At 34.8% G+C, this 19,264-nt stretch overlaps 2 protein-coding genes across 2 annotated transcripts; one reads left to right on the plus strand and one right to left on the minus strand.

Moving 5' to 3' along the window:
- The first annotated feature begins 3,632 nt into the window (after positions 1-3,632).
- Positions 3,633-4,516, plus strand: LOC133284527 (probable glutathione S-transferase). The gene is made up of 2 exons (XM_061481560.1): positions 3,633-3,961; positions 4,157-4,516. The coding sequence occupies exons 1-2, from the start codon at positions 3,653-3,655 to the stop codon at positions 4,514-4,516; spliced, it is 669 nt and encodes a 222-aa protein (XP_061337544.1). The 5' UTR covers positions 3,633-3,652.
- Positions 4,517-7,034: 2,518 nt separating this feature from the next.
- Positions 7,035-12,577, minus strand: LOC133284511 (uncharacterized). The gene is made up of 4 exons (XM_061481536.1): positions 12,503-12,577; positions 10,511-10,660; positions 8,387-9,969; positions 7,035-7,962 (listed from the first exon to the last, which is right to left on the minus strand). Exons 1-4 carry the CDS (start codon positions 12,560-12,562, stop codon positions 7,035-7,037), a joined length of 2,721 nt encoding a protein of 906 aa, XP_061337520.1. The 5' UTR covers positions 12,563-12,577.
- Between the last annotated feature and the right edge of the window lie 6,687 nt (positions 12,578-19,264).

Below are 19,264 nucleotides of genomic sequence, written 5' to 3' on the forward strand. Positions count from 1 at the left end.
TCTTGCTTCTTGCACTGATTTTAAAACCTCATGGATTTTGGATTCTGGTGCAACTGATCATATGGCTTGTCGTACTGAGTTATTTTGTTCTTATCATCCTACTGTTGGTAGTCATACTATATCCGTAGCTGATGGATCCCATAAATCAGTTATTGGTTCTGGTAACATTCAAATTCAACCTTCCTTGTTTCTTAAAAATGTTCTTTATGTTCCTCAGCTTTCTACTAATCTTATCTCCACTCAAAAACTTACAACTGATTTGAATTGTTCTATCACATTTTTTCCTTCTCATTGTCTTATTCAGGATCTTACCACGAAGAAGACAATTGGAGTTGCTAATGAACAGGATGGGTTGTATCATCTCTTTCCAGACCATGCTAGCAAAAATCAGTTATTAATGACACGTCATCCTTCTACTGCAGAGTCTATGATTTGGCTCCATCACAAGCGTCTCGGGCATCCACCATTTAGTCTTTTGAAGTCTATGTTCCCCTCTCTGTTTCTCAATAAGTCGGTTGAGACCTTTCATTGTGATGTTTGTGAATTTGCAAAACACCATCGAGTGTCATTTCCTTCTAGCACTATTAAAAGCAGAGAACCTTTTTCTCTTATCCATTCTGATGTTTGGGGCCCTTATAAAGTGCACAGTGTTTCAGGTGCTAGGTGGTTTGTTTCTTTTATTGACGATTGTACTCGGATAACATGGATATACTTGATGAAAGACAAGTCTGAAGTACCAGAGATATTTATTCGGTTTCATCACATGGTTGAGACTCAGTTTGGTAAGGGTATTAAAAGACTCAGATCTGATAATGGTACTGAGTACGTCAACCAACGCCTGTCACAATTCATTTCAGACAAAGGTATGATTCATGAGCTCACATGTGTTGATACCCCTCAACAAAACGGGGTTGCTGAAAGGAAAAATCGTCACCTTCTTGAAGTTGCTAGAGCACTACTTTTTCAGACATCTGTTCCTAGTTCTTATTGGGGAGAAGCAGTATTAGCTGCAACTTTTTTGATCAACCGTTTACCTTCACGGGTCCTTAACAATATCAGTCCTATTCATTCCATGACTTCCTTCTTTCCTTCTGTTCCCATATTGCAGAGCCTTCCACCAAGAGTGTTTGGATGTGTTGCCTTTATCCATGTTCATAAACAACATCGGAGTAAGTTGGATCCTAGGGCTCTTAAGTGTGTCTTCCTTGGTTATAACCCTTATAAAAAAGGGTACAAGTGTTATCATCCACCAAGTCGGAAATTTTTTGTTTCTATGGATGTCACCTTTCAAGAATCTGAATCTTATTTCCTGGGTCCTCATCGTCAGGGGGAGAATAGTTCTTCAGAAGACTCGTCCCCTTCCTTCTTTGAGTCTGGATCAATCTTCTCTCTTCCTAGTGTGTCTGCTCCTGGTGTGTCAGAACCTTCAAATACACCTGAGATACAACCCATACTGTCTCACCAGCAACCTCAATCGTCTGAACCACTGGTAAGTCCTGAATCTCCTATTTTTTCTGAATCTCCTGTTTCTGATTCTAATATTATTTCCTCTCATGATTTGTCTATTTCTTCTGATATCTCTAATGACTTACCCATTGCTTCTACTTCTGATGACTTACCTATTGCTCTTAGAAAAGGAAAAAGATCTTGTCACAAGAAAACTTGTTCCTCCTGTCCCTCTTGTACTCAATACCCTATCTCCCACTTTGTTTCCTCTGCTAATCTTTCTGTGCAGCACAAAAGCTTTGTTTCAGCACTAGATTCTATTGCAATCCCAAAATCAGTACATGAAGCCTTGAAAGATAGGAATTGGGCTCAAGCCATGCAAGAGGAGATGAATGCTTTGGAGAAAAATAAAACATGGGAGGTTATTGATAGACCCAACGGAAAGAAAGCAGTAGGGTGCAGATGGGTTTATACCCTGAAATATAATTCTGATGGCACTCTTGAGAGATATAAGGCTCGATTAGTGGCCAAAGGTTACACTCAAACCTATGGCATTGATTATGAAGAAACCTTTGCTCCAGTTGCAAAGATGAATACAGTGAGAATCTTGTTATCCCTTGCTGCCCATTACAATTGGGATATAAATCAATTTGATGTGAAAAATGCTTTCCTCAATGGTGAGTTAGAAGAAGAAGTCTACATGGAAATCCCGCCTGGTTTTGATTCTGTGAAGGGGGAAAATAAAGTTTGTAGATTAAAAAAGGCCTTGTATGGATTGAAGCAGTCACCTCGTGCTTGGTTTGGAAGATTTACTAAGGTTATGATGACCTTAGGATACAGACAGAGCCAAGGAGATCACACTCTTTTCTTCAAGCACTCCCAAAATGGGAAGCTTACTGTGCTCCTTGTATATGTTGATGATATTATTATCACAGGTGATGATTTTGTGGAGAGACAGATTCTGCAAACACGGCTTGCCTCTGAGTTTGAAATCAAAGACCTTGGGAAACTGAGATATTTCCTAGGGATAGAAGTAGCTCATTCAAGCAAAGGAATTTTTATCAGCCAGAGGAAATATGTTCTTGATCTTCTCAAAGAAGCAGGAAAGCTCGGGTGTAAATCCTCTAATACTCCTATTGAGCAGAATCACAAGATAGGCTATGAAGAAGAGAGTCCTCCAGTTGATAAAGGACAATATCAACGGCTAGTTGGGAAATTGATATATCTGGCCCATACTAGACCAGACCTAGCTTATGCTGTTAGTGTTGTCAGTCAGTTTATGCACGATCCAAAAGAAAAACACATGCAGGCAGTAGAGAGAATTCTTCAGTATCTTAAAGGTACTCCTGGTAAAGGATTGTTATTCCGACGTGATGGCAATCTATCTTTAGAAGTCTACACAGATGCTGATTATGCTGGATCCGTGACTGACCGTCGTTCTACCACTGGTTATTGCATGTTTCTTTGCGGTAACTTGGTGACATGGAGAAGTAAGAAACAAGATGTGGTTGCCAGATCAAGTGCAGAAGCTGAATTTCGAGCTATGGCTCAAGGCATTTGTGAGTTACTGTGGCTGAAAATTGTTCTTGATGATCTCAAAATAAAATGTGAGGGACCTATGAAGCTGCTATGTGATAATAAGTCCGCTATTTGTATAGCTCATAATCCAGTTCAACATGATCGGACTAAACATATTGAGGTTGACCGCCATTTCATCAAAGAGAAACTTGATAGCGGGTTGATTACCACTCCATACATTCCCACTGGGCGTCAATTGGCTGATCTATTAACAAAGGGGCTTCCTTCAGACAGATTTCAAGAACTTACTAGCAAGCTGGGAATGATAAATATTTATTCCTCAGCTTGAGGGGGAGTGTTGTAAATAATATTGATTTAGTTTTTATTTAGTTTTTATTTAGTCATTTATTGTTGTATTGGGCCAAGCCCTTTGTTGTATTGGGCCAAGCCCGTTAGGTTAAAAGTAGGTCAAATATTCTCTATAAATAGAGAACCCTTTGTACAGATTATTTACAATTCTATAATATATTAGAATACCTTTTTTCAAGTATTATATTTTTAAAAGGATAAACAATTTTTTCAATATTTTATTTCTAGAAATTTGAACTTGTGTAACAAGCCAGATTGACTACTAGATCATCACCCTATAAATATAGGCTAGTGTTGGCTTTGGAAAGCACAAGCAAGGATGGCAGAGGTGAAGCTACACGGATTTTGGTATAGTCCCTTTACTTGGAGGGTAGTATGGACCCTAAAGCAAAAGGGTATATCATATGATTACACAGAGGAAGACCGCTTCAACAAGAGTGCTCAACTTCTTAAATACAACCCAGTGCATAAGTTGGTTCCAGTGCTCGTTCATGCTGAAAAACCCATATGTGAGTCCATGGTCATTGTTGAATACATTGATGAGATATGGCCACAGAATCCATTGCTTCCTGCTGATCCATATGAGAGAGCTCTTGCACGGTTTTGGGTTAAATATTCCGATGACATGGTACATATATATATTTAGAAACTTAATCATTTGCATTTTTCTAGCCTTTCTTACACAATTCATGTTCAGTTTACCTTTCAGCTATAATTAAATTTAGTGTACCTTGTTTTTTTTGTCGATCATTACTTTCTATGCTCTAAAATTCTTATCATGATTCAAAGTGAAAATAACATATTGTGTGGTCAATTTTTATAGATTTCAACAATTGCAGCACTCTACCGCAGCAGTACTAGTGAAGAGCTGGAGAAGGCCATAGAGAAGGTCCGGGAGCATCTAAGAATTGTTGAGGATAACTGCTTTGGTGATGAGAAGAAATTCTTTGGGGGAGACATTATTAACATTGTTGACTTAGCTTTAGGGTCCGTTGCCAATTGTCTTTTGGTTATGGAAGATATCTTTGAAGTGAAGATCGTAGAAGCTGAGAAATTCCTTCGCTTGAATTCATGGTTTAATAATTTCAGAGATGTCCCGGTCATCGCAAAAAACCTTCCTGACCATGAAAATATTGTCGTTTTTCTCAAGTCTCTCAGAGAGAAAATATTTGCATCTTCCTAAGAAAATGGTAGCTTTAAGTGTGTATTTCTTAGTCATCTCGATATGTGTATTTATTTATTTACCCATCTTGGTTTAGGTTTGTCTTACGTACTTGTAAAAGTAATAAAAATCTAAGCTGATTATACTTACTTTCATATTAAATCAAGCTTCCTTTAAAATCACGCTCTCGAATCTCAAATATCAAATAGGTTGCTACTCGCTATTTAATTAATTGACTGACTGTTGGGATTATTTTAGAAATTCTACAACTAATTCTTTCTTCACCAGGAGTAAGGACTAAGGAGAGCAAATGGGCTGTTGTCTATGATAAATTTATATTTTATATATACCTTAAAATTTTGGCCTTAGGTTTTATTTTTCCTTTTTTTATAATTTATTTAGATATTTTTTCTTCTAAAATGTAACTAAATCTTTCAATTCTTCTTTTTTGGAAACAAAAAGAAAGATTTAGTAATATATGTTAAACCACTTTAAATGGAAATGTTAGCTGTAATGTTAAAGCTGCATCAAAGACGGGATATTATCGCAATACTAAATGTCACCTTTTTACTAGTCTATGAAAAGGTATTTTAATGGATTGGGTTAGTTTAGCTTTAGAGAAAAAATAATAAGAGTAAATATCTTTTTCAATCCAGTAAATTTTACGATATCTGTTTTAGTCCCTAGCAAATAAAAAGATTATTCGTGGTCTTTAAAAAATTTAAAGTGGATCTATTTTAGTCATTTTGAGGGACTAATGTGGTTCTTTTTTGAATTTGTTAGAGATCACGATTTCAATTAAATGAGTCTATTTTAAAAATTTTAGAGACCACAAATAGCATTTTTATTTACTAAAAACTAAAACGGACATAATAAAATTTGCTGATGACCTAAAAGAATATTTACTCTAATAATAAATTCATTCAACTACCCCCAATTAAGTTGGTTTCAGTTGGCTTTGAAAAACTTTCGTGCAATCCAAACCAATCCAATCCACCCTGATTAACATTCTAAATTTTATTTGCAGAATTTATAAAATGACTTAACTAATATAATTCACAGTTTATTTTTCTCCAAAAATAAATAGAATGAAAAAGTGACATTGAGAAACGAGATTTTTTACCCAAAACTTGCTATCATTATTTATGTTATTTTCATGCTATGCTGAAGAAGACCTGGTTAATATAATAAGCCAACTTATCACTCAAATATATATATATATATATATATATATATATATATATATATATATATATATATATATATATATATATATATATATATATATATATATATATAATAAGCCTATATATATATATATATATAAAATAAGCAATGGAACGTTCTTATTAGTAGTTTCCTTGGGAGAATCAATAAAAAGATATTCTCAGCGTTCCGGAGTACTTACACCATAGTTTTTCAGGCTATTTGACCATTGTATTCTTTTTTTCATTTTAAAAGTATTCTTTTGTCATCGTTCTAAAGTTATACATCAATTTGTCCTTTTTTGATCATTGACCAACCAATATATTTGAGTATATAATTATATACTCGAGTATATCAAGTCTCGTGAACATATATCCGAGTATATACTCAGATACTCGAGTATTTGCTGTTCCTGGGCATGTACTCGAATATATGTTCAAAAAAATTTCTACAGAACTTTTCCAACTCGTAGTTCTTAAAAAGTTATGTGAAATAAAAAAAAAAAAAACACCTGATTCAAACACCCAAATCAAAAGTTATGACCTTCCGAAGTTTTATCAAAAAATTTCCAAAATTTTGTAATGCTAATAAGAGGTTGTGATACTCGCAAAGCTCTTCCTCAGGTTATCTGAGTCAAGTCCAATATTATGCGTAATCTGAGGAGGAGCTTTGTGGATATCACAAAACCTATTGACATTATACAATTTTGGAAATTTTTTAATAAAACTTCAAAAGGCCAAACTTTTGACTCAAGTGTCCAAATCAGGTGTTTTTTTTTATTTCACATAACTTTTCGAGAGTTATGCGTTGGAAAAGTTTTATAGAAATTTTTTTAAACATATACTCGAGTACATGCCTAGAAAAAACAAATACTCGAGTATCAGGGTCATATACTCGAGTATCAGGGTCATATACTCGGGTATATGTTCATGAGACTTAATATACTCGAGTATATTGGTCATATACTCAAGTATATTGGTCAAACAGAGACAGATTGGTGTACAGTTTTAGAATGGGGACAAAGTGGTACTTTCAAAATGAAAAAAAGGGCACAATGGTTTTTCATAGTAAAAGAAAGTTAAAGGGAAAAAAAAATAAAGGGAAGTTACCTCATTTTAAAGTGAGGACATTGCCACAAGACTTTGAAGTGCTAACATTTTGTTGACATTAACTAACAGAGATTTTGTATTTAAATGCTAAATGCTAGAAATACAAGATGGAAGGGTAAGGGAGAACTAAATTTTACTGAGGCTGATCTGTCACTTCATATTTATACAGTAGAATACGTTGATTTATAAGATTTCTTTACAATAAAACATGCACCGATGAGTAATCAACCTCGGTAATTGCTCTGAACAGAAGTTGAACATACCTCACCGTTCCCGGCCAATTCCTCAAAGTGAGTAATTACGTCTTCAAGTTGAGAAAACTGAGTCAAATACTTGATATGCAGCTCATTGGTATCAAATTGATTAAGCTGCCATTGGGAAAGACCGTCACCAATAATCTTTAAACCGCTTTTCAGCAATTCCACTCCTCTGCTAATTCCATCATGAAGTTTCCTTTTTTTATTTGATTGGTTCTTGTCATCAACTTCCATGATCTCACATCCCTCGCTCTCTTCAGCAATGACTGAAATCTTATGAACCATCTGTTTCAACAAAAAACCTTCTCTCCCTAGCAGCTCAAACTGTTCAGGGCTTGGTGCAACAGAAAGAAGAGCTATTTCCTTATTAAGAAATGTTTTAAACTCAAGCATAAATCTATCCTTATTTGTCTCCACTCCTGAAACTATATCATATGAAAGTGCTGCATCCCGTGGAACAAATTTCCATAGCTGATTGCACTTAGTACGAGCAGCAAAATATCCAAATGCGGTTATTGCTAAGTGGATGAGTGCCCAGTGCCGCTCTTTCAAGAGCAAGTGATATAATTCCCACACAGCACAGCTCTTTGCATCATCATCACTTTCTGAAATTCCCATGTGTATCAGCCCTGCCAGGAAAAGAGCCAAGTGTGGTTTGCATTGGTACAAAAGGTCTGGAGGCTCAGAGATAAAGATACTTTCAATCTCCATGATGGCTTGTTCAATATCATTTGATGTGTATAGATGTTTCAAATATGAGATGATCCCTAGAATTTCACTGAAAAGTCGAAGACAACGGTCCTTGATTACTTTGTCTGCAGTACTTTTATAGTTAGAAGTAATTGAAACCAAGAACTTTAATGTCCTTGCATCAATATCAGAGAGTCCAACCTGGCTGCAGAAAATGGGAACACTAGTCTTAAAGCTGGTACCAATATAATATTCTGGTCCAGTGAAAGAATGAAAGGAATTAGGTTGAAATCAATGATTACCATGTCCATCGGTGAAATATTAAAATTAGATTGAAACATGCATGTGAGAGATCAAATTCGATTTTATTTTTGCTTCCAAGATTTTGGAGTCTTTGATATATAGACAGAATAAATTTATTCAGAACTAGTAAAAAGCCTTTTGTGTGCATGTAATGTGTGTACCTGCTGTATGCCGACTGTGCAATTAACAATGGCAAAGCAATCAACACAAATTAATAGCAAAAATGGTTTGCAACTTATATTTGTTAATGAAGCTTATATTATATGTATTCTTTAGCTTATAATAATGGAATAATGGATGGAATGTAACAAAACCGAAATACTTACAGCAATTGCAAAGAAGCAGAAAGAATAAACACTGGAATACCAAACAAACCAGAGGAGCGTGCCGCCACTGATGCTTCATCAAAGTTGTCTATGAAGTCAAAATAATCTGATATAATTCTTTGAATGGAAGTGTTTCTCAACTCATCTGTCAGTAAATCAAGTGGAAAACCTTCCATGAACAGAGCCAAACTCAAAATTAATGATAATTGTGATCTCCCATCACCAACAAGAAACATGTACACCATGTTAACCATTGATTGTGTACCATAGGTTAGAAGCAAGCAGATTGATCTTGCCAACTTTCTGAAGGATGAATAAGGAAGGGAAACTGAGTCTGGGGATGCCAGCAGCTTAAGTAATGAACATAGTTTGCTAATGATGTTGTTTGCCATTTGTGTTTCAGCATGTCGCAGAACAAAGCACCAGCATTCCATCACAATTTCCCAGCAAAGAAAGTGAGGATGGAATAAATTCTCTAGTAAGAAAGACTCCAACTCCCCCCAAGCTGTACTTGAAGAGATGACAATCATGAAGGTTTTTAATGCTAGCAAGAGGGAGGTAAACATAGGCTGCCACACCAGCTCTGCTGTTTTTCCAGAACCATGCAATAAAGGAAGTTGCAGAACAAGTATTTGAGAATATACATCTTCCTCAACTAAAATATCCAAAAACCAATGAAGCTTCTGAGTTATCGCTACTTTCACATCTTCATTGAGCCTGAGAGAATACCTGAGGAGGTTAATAAACAATACAACTCGACCAAGTATTAGTATTCTTGCTCTGCTCATACCTTCACAACTGTTGCAAAAGATTTCATTAACCCATTCTAAGTTACAATCACCTAAGATTGGACCATCAATGACAGAATGAGAATCCCCTTCATTAATGAACGACCACTCCAGTAATTCAAGCTTCTGTTCTGATTTCAGTTTATCAGAATTTAGCAAAGACAATACCAGATCCAAGGTTGTTTCCTCCAATAGCTCAGTAATTACTGCAGATGCGCATTTCAGAAGGTTTTCATTACTTAGAAAAATCCAAAAAGAAGTGATCGTGAGAACACAGAATGTAATCTCCCTGTACACTGTATAGGCCTGATGAGGATAAAGTGAGCATATTTTAACTGCATTGATCAGGTAAAATTTCACTGGCACAAAGATCCTTTTGGCCTCGGTTACAGAAATGGATTCCTTCAGTGACGAAGACCAAGCCTCAGCAGCACATTTCAGAGGCTCAGTTATCAATGCAAGCAAAGTTACCACAATATTTGCAATGTCCACTTCTGTAAAATGTCCGCCACCAATTTGAAGTAAAGAGACAACACCTTTCCAGGAGACATTAAGAATATTGACTGAATTGCCACCATCATTTGCAGCAAGGACACCAATCTGAGACAACTTTTCTATTGCACATTTTGTTATGTTGATAGCATGGCCAACATTAATAGGCTTATCAAGCGTCAACCGTTGTTCATCGCGGGGGTCCGAGTTTACTAATTCAGAACGTACCTTACATAGTTTTACGACAGCATCAATGACCATATGTGCAACTTTCAATGTTTCTGATTCAAATGATTGAATTTTCTGCTTAGGAGAAGAAAAAGAGCTATGTTTAGCAACAGATACAAAATTTTGTGGCATCAATATGAATAGGAGAATCTCATCTCTCCTACATTGTTTTTTGCTCTTGCTAGCACTTTACTACCCAAAATTCACTACCATAGAACCTCACTGGAATAAGAATACTGAAATGACATATTTGAACATTCAAGGACTTTATTAAATCTTAGAACATCTCACGAGGATCAAAATTTCAGAGGTAAGTCAAAGGACAGATAAGTCATTGATTTCAATTTTGATCCACAATCAGAGTGAAGGTTTTTTAATACTACCTCTAAATCATGTCAACAAATAATAGAGTTTGGCTTTTTAAGCAGTTTTTGTCAGAGTCAAACTCTTTTACTAATGTGAAAATACACGATTGTGTTGTGATAACGAAAAAAAAAAAATTACTAACAGTATATCAAAAATAAATCTTAAATCATTTATTTAGGACAAAAAATTTATTTGAACCGATACATTATCCCATATTGTCAAACTTCATCTACAGATAGAAGCATATTACCTTAGCATCTGATATAGAATCTTTAGTTAGATTTAATGCTTCTAAAATGAAGGTTTCAACAATGTCCATCGATTCCTTGTCACCAAAATCAGTGAATTTCAACAACGCCGAAAAAGTTGATGCAGAAAATCTTAGGATCTCCAGAAGAAGCTGCACAACATAAATATAAAAGTAAAAATTGTGTCACCAAAATTATCAAATTAATGTTTCAAGAAGGCTGAAAACCAAGTAAATTCCTCAAAGAGCTTTGCAAATCAAAATATCCGTGTTTTTTTATTAAAAGTAACCACATTCTCAATCACCATCAAATAAATCACTCCACATGAGAAAAGAAGCTGTCAACACTTTGGACTGTTTTATTCATATTCAAGGATTCAGCAAAATGAAAAAGTGAACAGTTTTGTCAAGGGTGCTAGGTCTGTAGCTGAACATTAAATTTGTCCGGCAAAAAATAGTAAAATACTGGCGCTTGTCTGTTTTTATCAAGAAAATTAGATAGGTTTGTTTCCCCAGCTTCTTTTTGGACTTCTGCTAATGATTTACTTTCCTATTTTCTGTGCATTCATTTTGATTTAGGAGGTTCCATTGTTCCTTCATTTTTATTTTTTTATTTTTTTTGGTTCAGTTAAATTAAAATTTCAATGCCATAAATAAGTTAAGAGTCATACAGCAATGTGCGGTTATTAGTCACAGAGCAGTTCATCATCTCCTAGGATATTAGTAATAGGAAGCATCTTAAGTTTTGAGTAATTTGAGTATTAGCAATGAATCTGCCTTCAGTTTTGAGTGACAATGATCTTTAAGGACTAAGGAGATTTCTTTGGCACAGCAGGTGATTTTTTATAAAATCATAATGTAAAGAACCAATTCAATTCAAAAGCTTAAGCTGTTGGGTGAGGTTATATTAATGATTTTATATATCTCAACACGCTCCCTCACACGAGAGCCCACTGCGCTTGAAGAGTGGACAATGCACAGGCCCACCTACCTGTGCGAAAAAAAAAATTCCACTTGAAAGAAAGTGGGGGGCGGTGAAGATCGAACCGGTACACCGAGGCTCTGATACCATGTAAAGAACCAATTCAACCCAAAAGCTTAAGTTGTTGGGTGAGGCTATATTAATGATTTTATATATCTCAACACATAAAATAGGTGTTTGACTTCTATTTGGTTTAAAACAGATATGTTGAGGGATTGGACAACTTTGTTGCATTGCTAATTATTTTTTCTTTGCTTAAGAATGTGCGTCTTCTTGATTTTAAACAGAAACCCAAATTTACTCGATAGAATTTGGAATAATAGGCTAGGTTTCACATATCATAGCTTGTTTTCTAGTTATGTAATGCAGGTCATATGGATGGTTCAAGGTTACTAGCCAACACATTTTAGCCCCACCTCACCATATGTCATTAATAATGACAACTAGTGAGTACTGATTGAACAGTGTAAAACTATTCTGCTCTTCGTTTTACTGTTTTCTGTCATTCTTCATTCTCCAATGTCACTTCAGATAAGTAATCCTCTGGGAGCATATTGTAATATTGTATGGTCAGAAGAAACCATACAAAGAAAATGAAAACAGAATACAAATATTATCTCTTGTTTCCCTGTATAGATGAAAAGGAAGTCAAATTCAATTAGATTTGTCCATCATAGGCATCTTTTAAATATCTCTTAGTTCCCTGGTCTTGGGGAAACTTGGAATTTACTATTATCTACAAGAGTTACTTTTACTGCTAGAACACGAGAAGATTTATTCCAAATTATTAATCTTAGTTCTCTTCGTATCTTTCATTTGGGTTCATCTACCATCGGCCCCAATTAGTTTGGGATAAAGGTATTGTTGATGTTGATATTGACTAATCAAGGATAATATACATAATGATCGAGATGAAATATTAAAAAAAGAATATCACCAAGAAGCTTTTTTTCTGTGTAAAGAACCTTTTCAAGGACTATTTGAGAGCTCAGTCTATGACAAAAAACTCCTACCTTGTAAAATACAGAGCTATGTTCTTCTTCCTGAGATTCTTCTGTCGACAAAAGACTCATCTTTAGATGCTTGCCACACCAGATACTTGCCTAATTGATGAGAATGAGTTATAAGAAAAGACATATCTTCCCAGAAAAGTTAGGAAATGCAACAAAGTGTTAAAGTATACATGGATTAAGAGAAAAAGAAAAAGAAAGAAAGAAAACAGACAAGTAAAAAGATACCTTGACTCCAAGAGTGAGAATTAGCGGTAGACAACTAGATAAGTTAAAATCCATATATTTTAAAGCCACTTGTAGAATGCTTCTATTTAGCATGCACTGGGTGATGTCCAAACATGTGAAGTCCTCCCAAAAAGTCAAGCTTGCAGTTAAGGTGAAACAACAATGCAATTGCAGACAATTAATAGAGTTATGAAACAGCATACAAGTGAATTATGATAATTGCTAAGGTCATGAAGTTTGGGGAATGATATAAGAGCGGCAATGAGGATAATTCTGTAAATTATGTGCAATATGTTCGAGAAAACAGAAGAATATAACATGTAACGCATCCAACTGGTTTAGATGTTAGAATTGATTGATTAGAAAGCTAATAAGTAACAACAGTGTATACACAAGTTCTAAATTAACGAGCATCAGTAAAGTAGCACCAATAATTGGATTACCTAAGCCACGGGAAAAAGCTTAACATCTCAAAGTTGGACATGACATTGTCATGTTGGAAAAAGATAAGCAAGCGAGTTTGGATAGGTGAAGATGACAAAAAAGCAAGGATACTACGAGGCAGTTCATGACGGAAGCATGGTCGGACTCAGATAGTTCCTTCAAGTCTACACATCCAAGATCAGTAAACATTTGAACGCGAACTTCAACAATCTGTTTCAAATGAAGAAAGACTCGGAATTTTTCACATTAAACCCTAAAACCTGAGATCAACATGACAGCCCAATTTACAAGTAAATAAATAGAAGGAGAAGCTTGCCTCGGAAGATTTAATGGCTGCGAGTAACCTCTGCAAATCGGTGTTGGAGCTCCCTTTCGCCATTTTCCACCGTCTCTGTTCTCTATCCTCTTTTTCGTTTTGATTTTCGTTTATATATATTTCCATTTTCTAATGTGTTTGTTGTTAATTTTTGCCTCGCTGCTTTTCCCGCCATTTCTACCCTCACTCTAGATCCATTTTTTCTTTTTTCTTTTTTTTTTCGTGTTTTTCTCTAATTTACAATTTTTTTATTTTTCCTTTCTTTTTACCATTCCATCCTAAATATATATTTTTTTTTGGAAAAATTAAAAAAAAAATGTGGTTTCCCTTTAAATCATTTACCCCATGTGATTTTTTCCATTCAAGTCTTTATTTTAACACTGTTAAAAAATTGATGAATTTGTTTATTCTACCCTTTATATCATCTTGTTCCTCAAGGGTAACAATATAAGTATATTTTCTTTTATTATTCAGTTTCTGGAAATTTTTATGAAGTGCTACATGACTAGTGGTAGGAACATAAAAACTAGTAACATAGCTATTTTTAGAGGAAAACATATAAGTTGTAGAGAATGAACTAAGAGCAACAAGAGCCTCATAAGAGATAATTCAGTACGCCTAGTGTACACCATTTTCATAAATCATATATTTTTGAGAACATATATTTCAAAATTCAAACAACGGCATTTTAACTGTTAGTGAGTTTCCACTTATAGATATCATACAGTAGCACAAATGTGTTGAATAATTTCCACTTGTTTATGTGTTGAACACTCACCATTCTTGCCCTCCATAATCCACATCAAGAGTCTCAAGTATGAAATGTAATAGAAATTCATAAACTTAACATACCCCCATGCCATCATCAGAAGTTCAGAACCTTCTCGTATAATACATTTGATAACTCTGAATGAGCAAGACAGTGTATAAAAAGGGAAAACATCAGTAAATGCACAACTGTAATTAATACATACATATTACACAGACGAAGGTAAAGAAGTTGTATTAGAGACTGTTCTAAGTACAAATTCTATGGTGGGAAGGAGTTGATGGACAAAGACTTCACTGAACTCAAATTCCTCGTGACCATGGGAATCATGACTTGCCTCCACTTGCAAGCTCTCCTCTGTGCTTTCAAGTGGTGTATAGGATTCAATTCCGTGCCTCTGAAGTAACATAACTATTAGAACCAGATCATAGGTAAAAGTTCCATATTGGAACAAAAAGAGAACTTGAAGTACAAAAGGAAGCATACATCTTGATGTTGCTTCTTCAAAATAAAAGGTTTTGGCAAAAGCATCCAGGGCACAGCTAAACAACTATAAGCAAAAGCACAAGCTGGTAGGAATAGAACAAAGTGTGTAAATATTATTCTTACGGAAATACAACAAAAGAGGGGGTAGGGGTATTCGAAGTTAACCAACCTGCACATGATATAAAGGGTAGAATAGACAAATTCATAAATTTTTTAACGGTGTTTAAGTAAGGACTTGGATAAAAATAATCACGAGGGGTAAGTGATTTAAAGGGAAACCACAGATTTTTTTTGAAATTTTCCCTTTTTTTTTTAAAGAGAAAAGCTTATTTAGTTTGGAATATTTAGAGTTGAACTAAATAACATAATTTAAAAAAAAAATCAAACTAGAAACACAAACAGTTTACAATTTGACTAGTTGAATAATTCGATTTTGGGTCTACAATAGTACAATGATTAGCTCACGTACTGATTTTGATTGAAAAAATAATTAAATCAGCTCAAGGATTAAAAAATGAGTGTTCATCACTTCTAAATAATTCAATGTTTATTTATATTTATATCCGCACAGATAAAATGATTATTGAAAGAGTTCGTGTTAGAATTTTTTGTGGTCCACCATCCACAATGATAGTAGCTGATCCACCATCCATAATGAAAGTGATGGTGTGGTCTATTGGTCCACTTATATTGTCTGCTAATGATAATGGATCCACTAATTGCTCACTTATTGTAGTGGTTAACTAACTTTTGTATTTGGTTTACAACTATTTGTTCTTGTCTGTCATCAATTGAGCTTATCTTCAGAACACTCTTGAATAGACTCTATGATGGAGGAGTCTATAAAAAGAGTGCATCTTCTTCTTGAGTCACTGAGCTCACTCTCCATAAGAGCTTCACACCATCTATGCTAGATGAGTAGAGTTTGGAAGTATCGTTGAAGAACTTCGTATCAGTGTTTACAGCAACCTTTTGAGCACAACAAAAGAAGCAATGGCGGAAGGTATTATGATCTATCATATTCCGCCGCATTTCAGTATAAGTTAGAACTTACAATTCGCAAATAATTTAATATGAAAACAGTTATTTATATCCATTATTTTTGTCACCTGACGCATGGTAATCAAATTTAATGTCTTGTATCCTACTGCCGAGCTCATAACATGTTACACCAAATTCAATGAAAGTAAAATTAATGCTCACAATTTTTCGCTGAGGTTCTGATTCTTCATCACTGCTTGCTTGAAGTTGTCAGCTCGAAAAAATGGTTAATATTTATGTTAACATAATTATTTTTGAGCATTTGACAGTATATGCTGATCTCACCAAGAAGCTTCCATCCTGCGACCACCTACCACAAATTACACGATCAAGAGAGTCTTAATTGGTTCATCGGTGGCAGAGTATTACGAATCTTGTCTACTAACTAAATCCGCTAGCAAAAAGTGTTCAAGTATCTGCCAGTTCCAGTCTCCCAAAGGTGAGACACAATCTGCTACAGACCACTTCATGATGTCAGGGGTTAAGGTTTGTGTGGATTTGAATGCCAACGCTGTGCATATATATTGTACCCACGAATCCTGTCAAAACTTCGTTGACTCTCCACTACTTAAAACGATGTGAGAGTGCTGGAGCACCACAGGCCAAACTCTAACTATCCCCGTCCGGGGATTAGAACCACGTAATTGGCTTGTCTCTCGCGTCTGGCATCAATCCTGGAGGGACTCCATATTTATTTGTTTCATGACTAGCGCAAGGTTTGTGTTACGATCTAATTAGAAAGTGTTAGAGATATATATAGTCGTTCAATTGCTTGTATGTGTAACTAATGTGGTTTTACAAGGCCGTGGACACTCCCACCCTCATAAGAATCTCGTGTCCCGGGTTCAAACTTCGCCGGCCCCCACTTTCTCTTGTGGAATTTCTTAACACAAATAAGCTAGGCCGGTTGCATCATCCACTCTTTAAGCCCAATAGGCTCTTGCGTGACGGGCGTGTTGAGATATATAGTCCCATATTGGTTTCCACTCTTCAAGTCTAATGGACTTGTGTGAGGAGGCGTGTTGAGATATATAGTCCCACATTGATTAGCTTTTGGGGTGGTGTATCCTAAAGTTCTTTACTTATGAAACTTGACTCCCACGTCACAAACATAAAAATGTGGTCTCAAATTTATATAGATTTTAAGCTCTCCTACATCATCAACTAATTTTTGGAATAAAGTTCTTCCAAGATTCTTATATCAATTGATATAAAAGGCTTTCATTATGTCTCCCAATTATGAGCACGGGTGCTCCTCTTTTGTTGAAGGGCTTTAAATTTATTATGTTGCTGGATAGGAAATAGCCAAATAAGTAATGCTATAGACACATAATAATAGGGCCGACCATGTAAAAAAAACAAAAATAAAATGATGCACACTATTCAAAGGGTCAAAATGGAATTTTTTTTGAATACATCGGATGTACTCATTTGGTACATCTTTTTTCGAAATGAAAAAATTATTTTTTCATTTATGTTCTTGTTTTTCTTTATTTTTCCTATTAAATTCCAAAAAAATCCCATTAGGCAAAGATGTACCTACATCTGATGTACAAAAGGTTTTCTTACATAAAACATGGTTATTGTCTCACAACATGATTTTTAAATTTCCCTTTGTTAAATGGGAAAATTCTTATCTCATTTAAATCAACATATTTATGTTTATTTTTTATCTAAATCCCAACTTTTTACCCTTTTTAGAAGGGATATATGTAAAATAAGAGTACCCAAGATTTGTTCGTGTTAGGGTGGCTTATCCTGCTAGCAACTTATGATGCACGGACACGGACACTGGACACGACACGACACGACACACCGACACGTTAATTCTAAAAAATGTCATATTTGGACACGTTTTGATATTAAATAAAAATTTTAATATATATAATATGATTTATATTTAATACATATAAGAATCCATAATAAGTCATATAACCAATTAAATATTTAAATTTTATTACATAAATATAAATATAAATAATTTTTCGTAGTTTGTTAATTTTTAATGTCAAATTTTATAACAGAAAAAAATTAATTTATGAATTATTTCTTTTATATTTAGTTAACAAAAAAAAATTAAGATTTAAAAAAAATAAAAAAACAAAAAAACAAAAAAAAAAATAAAAAAATAAAAAAATAAAAAAATGTGTCCAAATGTGTCCGAGCGTGTCCCCAAATGTTGACCGCGTGTCGGAACATGTCGGAGAGTTGACCACATGTCCTCAAATGTTGACCGCGTGTCGGACGCGTGTCCGTGTCGGACCCGTGTCCGACACGTAAATTTCCAAAGAAAAAGCGTGTCCGTGCATGGGAGCTAGCAACAATATATTTTGTTGTTGCTCATAGTGACAATTGCAATCGAGCGGTGCTAAGGGTGATGTTGTGCTAACATGGATGCTAACACCAAATGTGTTAGGGGAACAAATTTTGGGTATAGGAGCACCAAATTCGGTGCGCTTCTTTTCTCAAATGGGAAAATTCTTATCCCATTTAAACTAACATTTTTTTTTTATTTTCCTCTAAACCCTAACTTTTTACCCTTTTTAGAAGGGATGTATGTATGCAGGAGTTCCCAAGATTTATTTGTGTAAGGGTGGGTTGTCCTCAATATGTTTTGTTGCCATCCTCTGAACCTTGACTGGATCCTATCCATGACATAAGTAAAAGAAACCAAGGGGCCCACCCGCTTCTGATGTAGGGGGTGACCAAATATACTCTAGACCTCGAGAGTGATAAAAATTCCGCGAAAATAATACTCGTCTTGCTTTTGCTTACCCATTGACCAGAGGAGACACAAAAGCAGTCTAGGATTTCCCCCACCAACACTGCTTGATTAATAGTGGCTTATGCAAACAATAGTAAATCAACTACAAAAATAAACCTTTTCTAGCATGACCTAGTTAATCAATTGTGCTAGTTTTTCAACACATATCACAGAGAGTTAAGGGGACAGTAGATCTCCCCATCGAATTCCTTTCTAGGCACAAAATCGTTAGTTGTACTATCATTCCATATAATATTCATGAAAATGAATCTTCTGATGTGCAAAAAAAACATGATATGATCATGTGGGAAGATCACAACTATACAAAAGTAAATCAATGATTATGATGTCGTAACTACTTATTTTAATATTTTTTCTATCTCCTCTTTTATTACCATTGATCCACTTTTGTATGATTATGATTTTCTACATGACATGGTCATGTGAATTTTCACATGAGAGAATCTGGATCCAATATTCACAGAGAACGAAGTGAACCATATTATTAGATCAATGGTATTTGCAGCTAATCCAGATATCGTTAATGAACATTTAAATTATACCAAATATAAAGGTTACGAACTTGAAATTATTAATATTGTTTTGAAAAAGAAATTAACAATAAAATAACTTATCAAAAAATAAAAGTAACCACCATATTCGTAAATCAATTGGCACGAATTTATTCCCCTCGAATTTGAGTATTAAATATATTAA

The sequence above is a fragment of the Gastrolobium bilobum genome, unplaced genomic scaffold (assembly GCF_033153095.1).
Source record: "Gastrolobium bilobum isolate Gb01-03AN ecotype WA unplaced genomic scaffold, APGP_CSIRO_Gbil_v1 utg7094, whole genome shotgun sequence".
Lineage (NCBI taxonomy): Eukaryota > Viridiplantae > Streptophyta > Magnoliopsida > Fabales > Fabaceae > Gastrolobium > Gastrolobium bilobum.

What these genes read in the sequence shown, in the direction of transcription:
- LOC133284527 (XM_061481560.1), top strand. Translation starts at nt 3,653, where the DNA reads ATGGCAGAGGTGAAGCTACACGGATTTTGGTATAGTCCCTTTACTTGG. An exon ending in TTAAATATTCCGATGACATG is followed by an intron (nt 3,962 to 4,156) that starts GTACATATATAT and finishes CAATTTTTATAG; the next exon opens with ATTTCAACAATTGCAGCACT.
- LOC133284511 (XM_061481536.1), bottom strand. Translation starts at nt 12,562, where the DNA reads ATGAGTCTTTTGTCGACAGAAGAATCTCAGGAAGAAGAACATAGCTCT. An exon ending in ATTCTATATCAGATGCTAAG is followed by an intron (nt 9,970 to 10,510) that starts GTAATATGCTTC and finishes TCTCCTAAGCAG; the next exon opens with AAAATTCAATCATTTGAATC. An exon ending in TCTGCTTCTTTGCAATTGCT is followed by an intron (nt 7,963 to 8,386) that starts GTAAGTATTTCG and finishes CATTTTCTGCAG; the next exon opens with CCAGGTTGGACTCTCTGATA.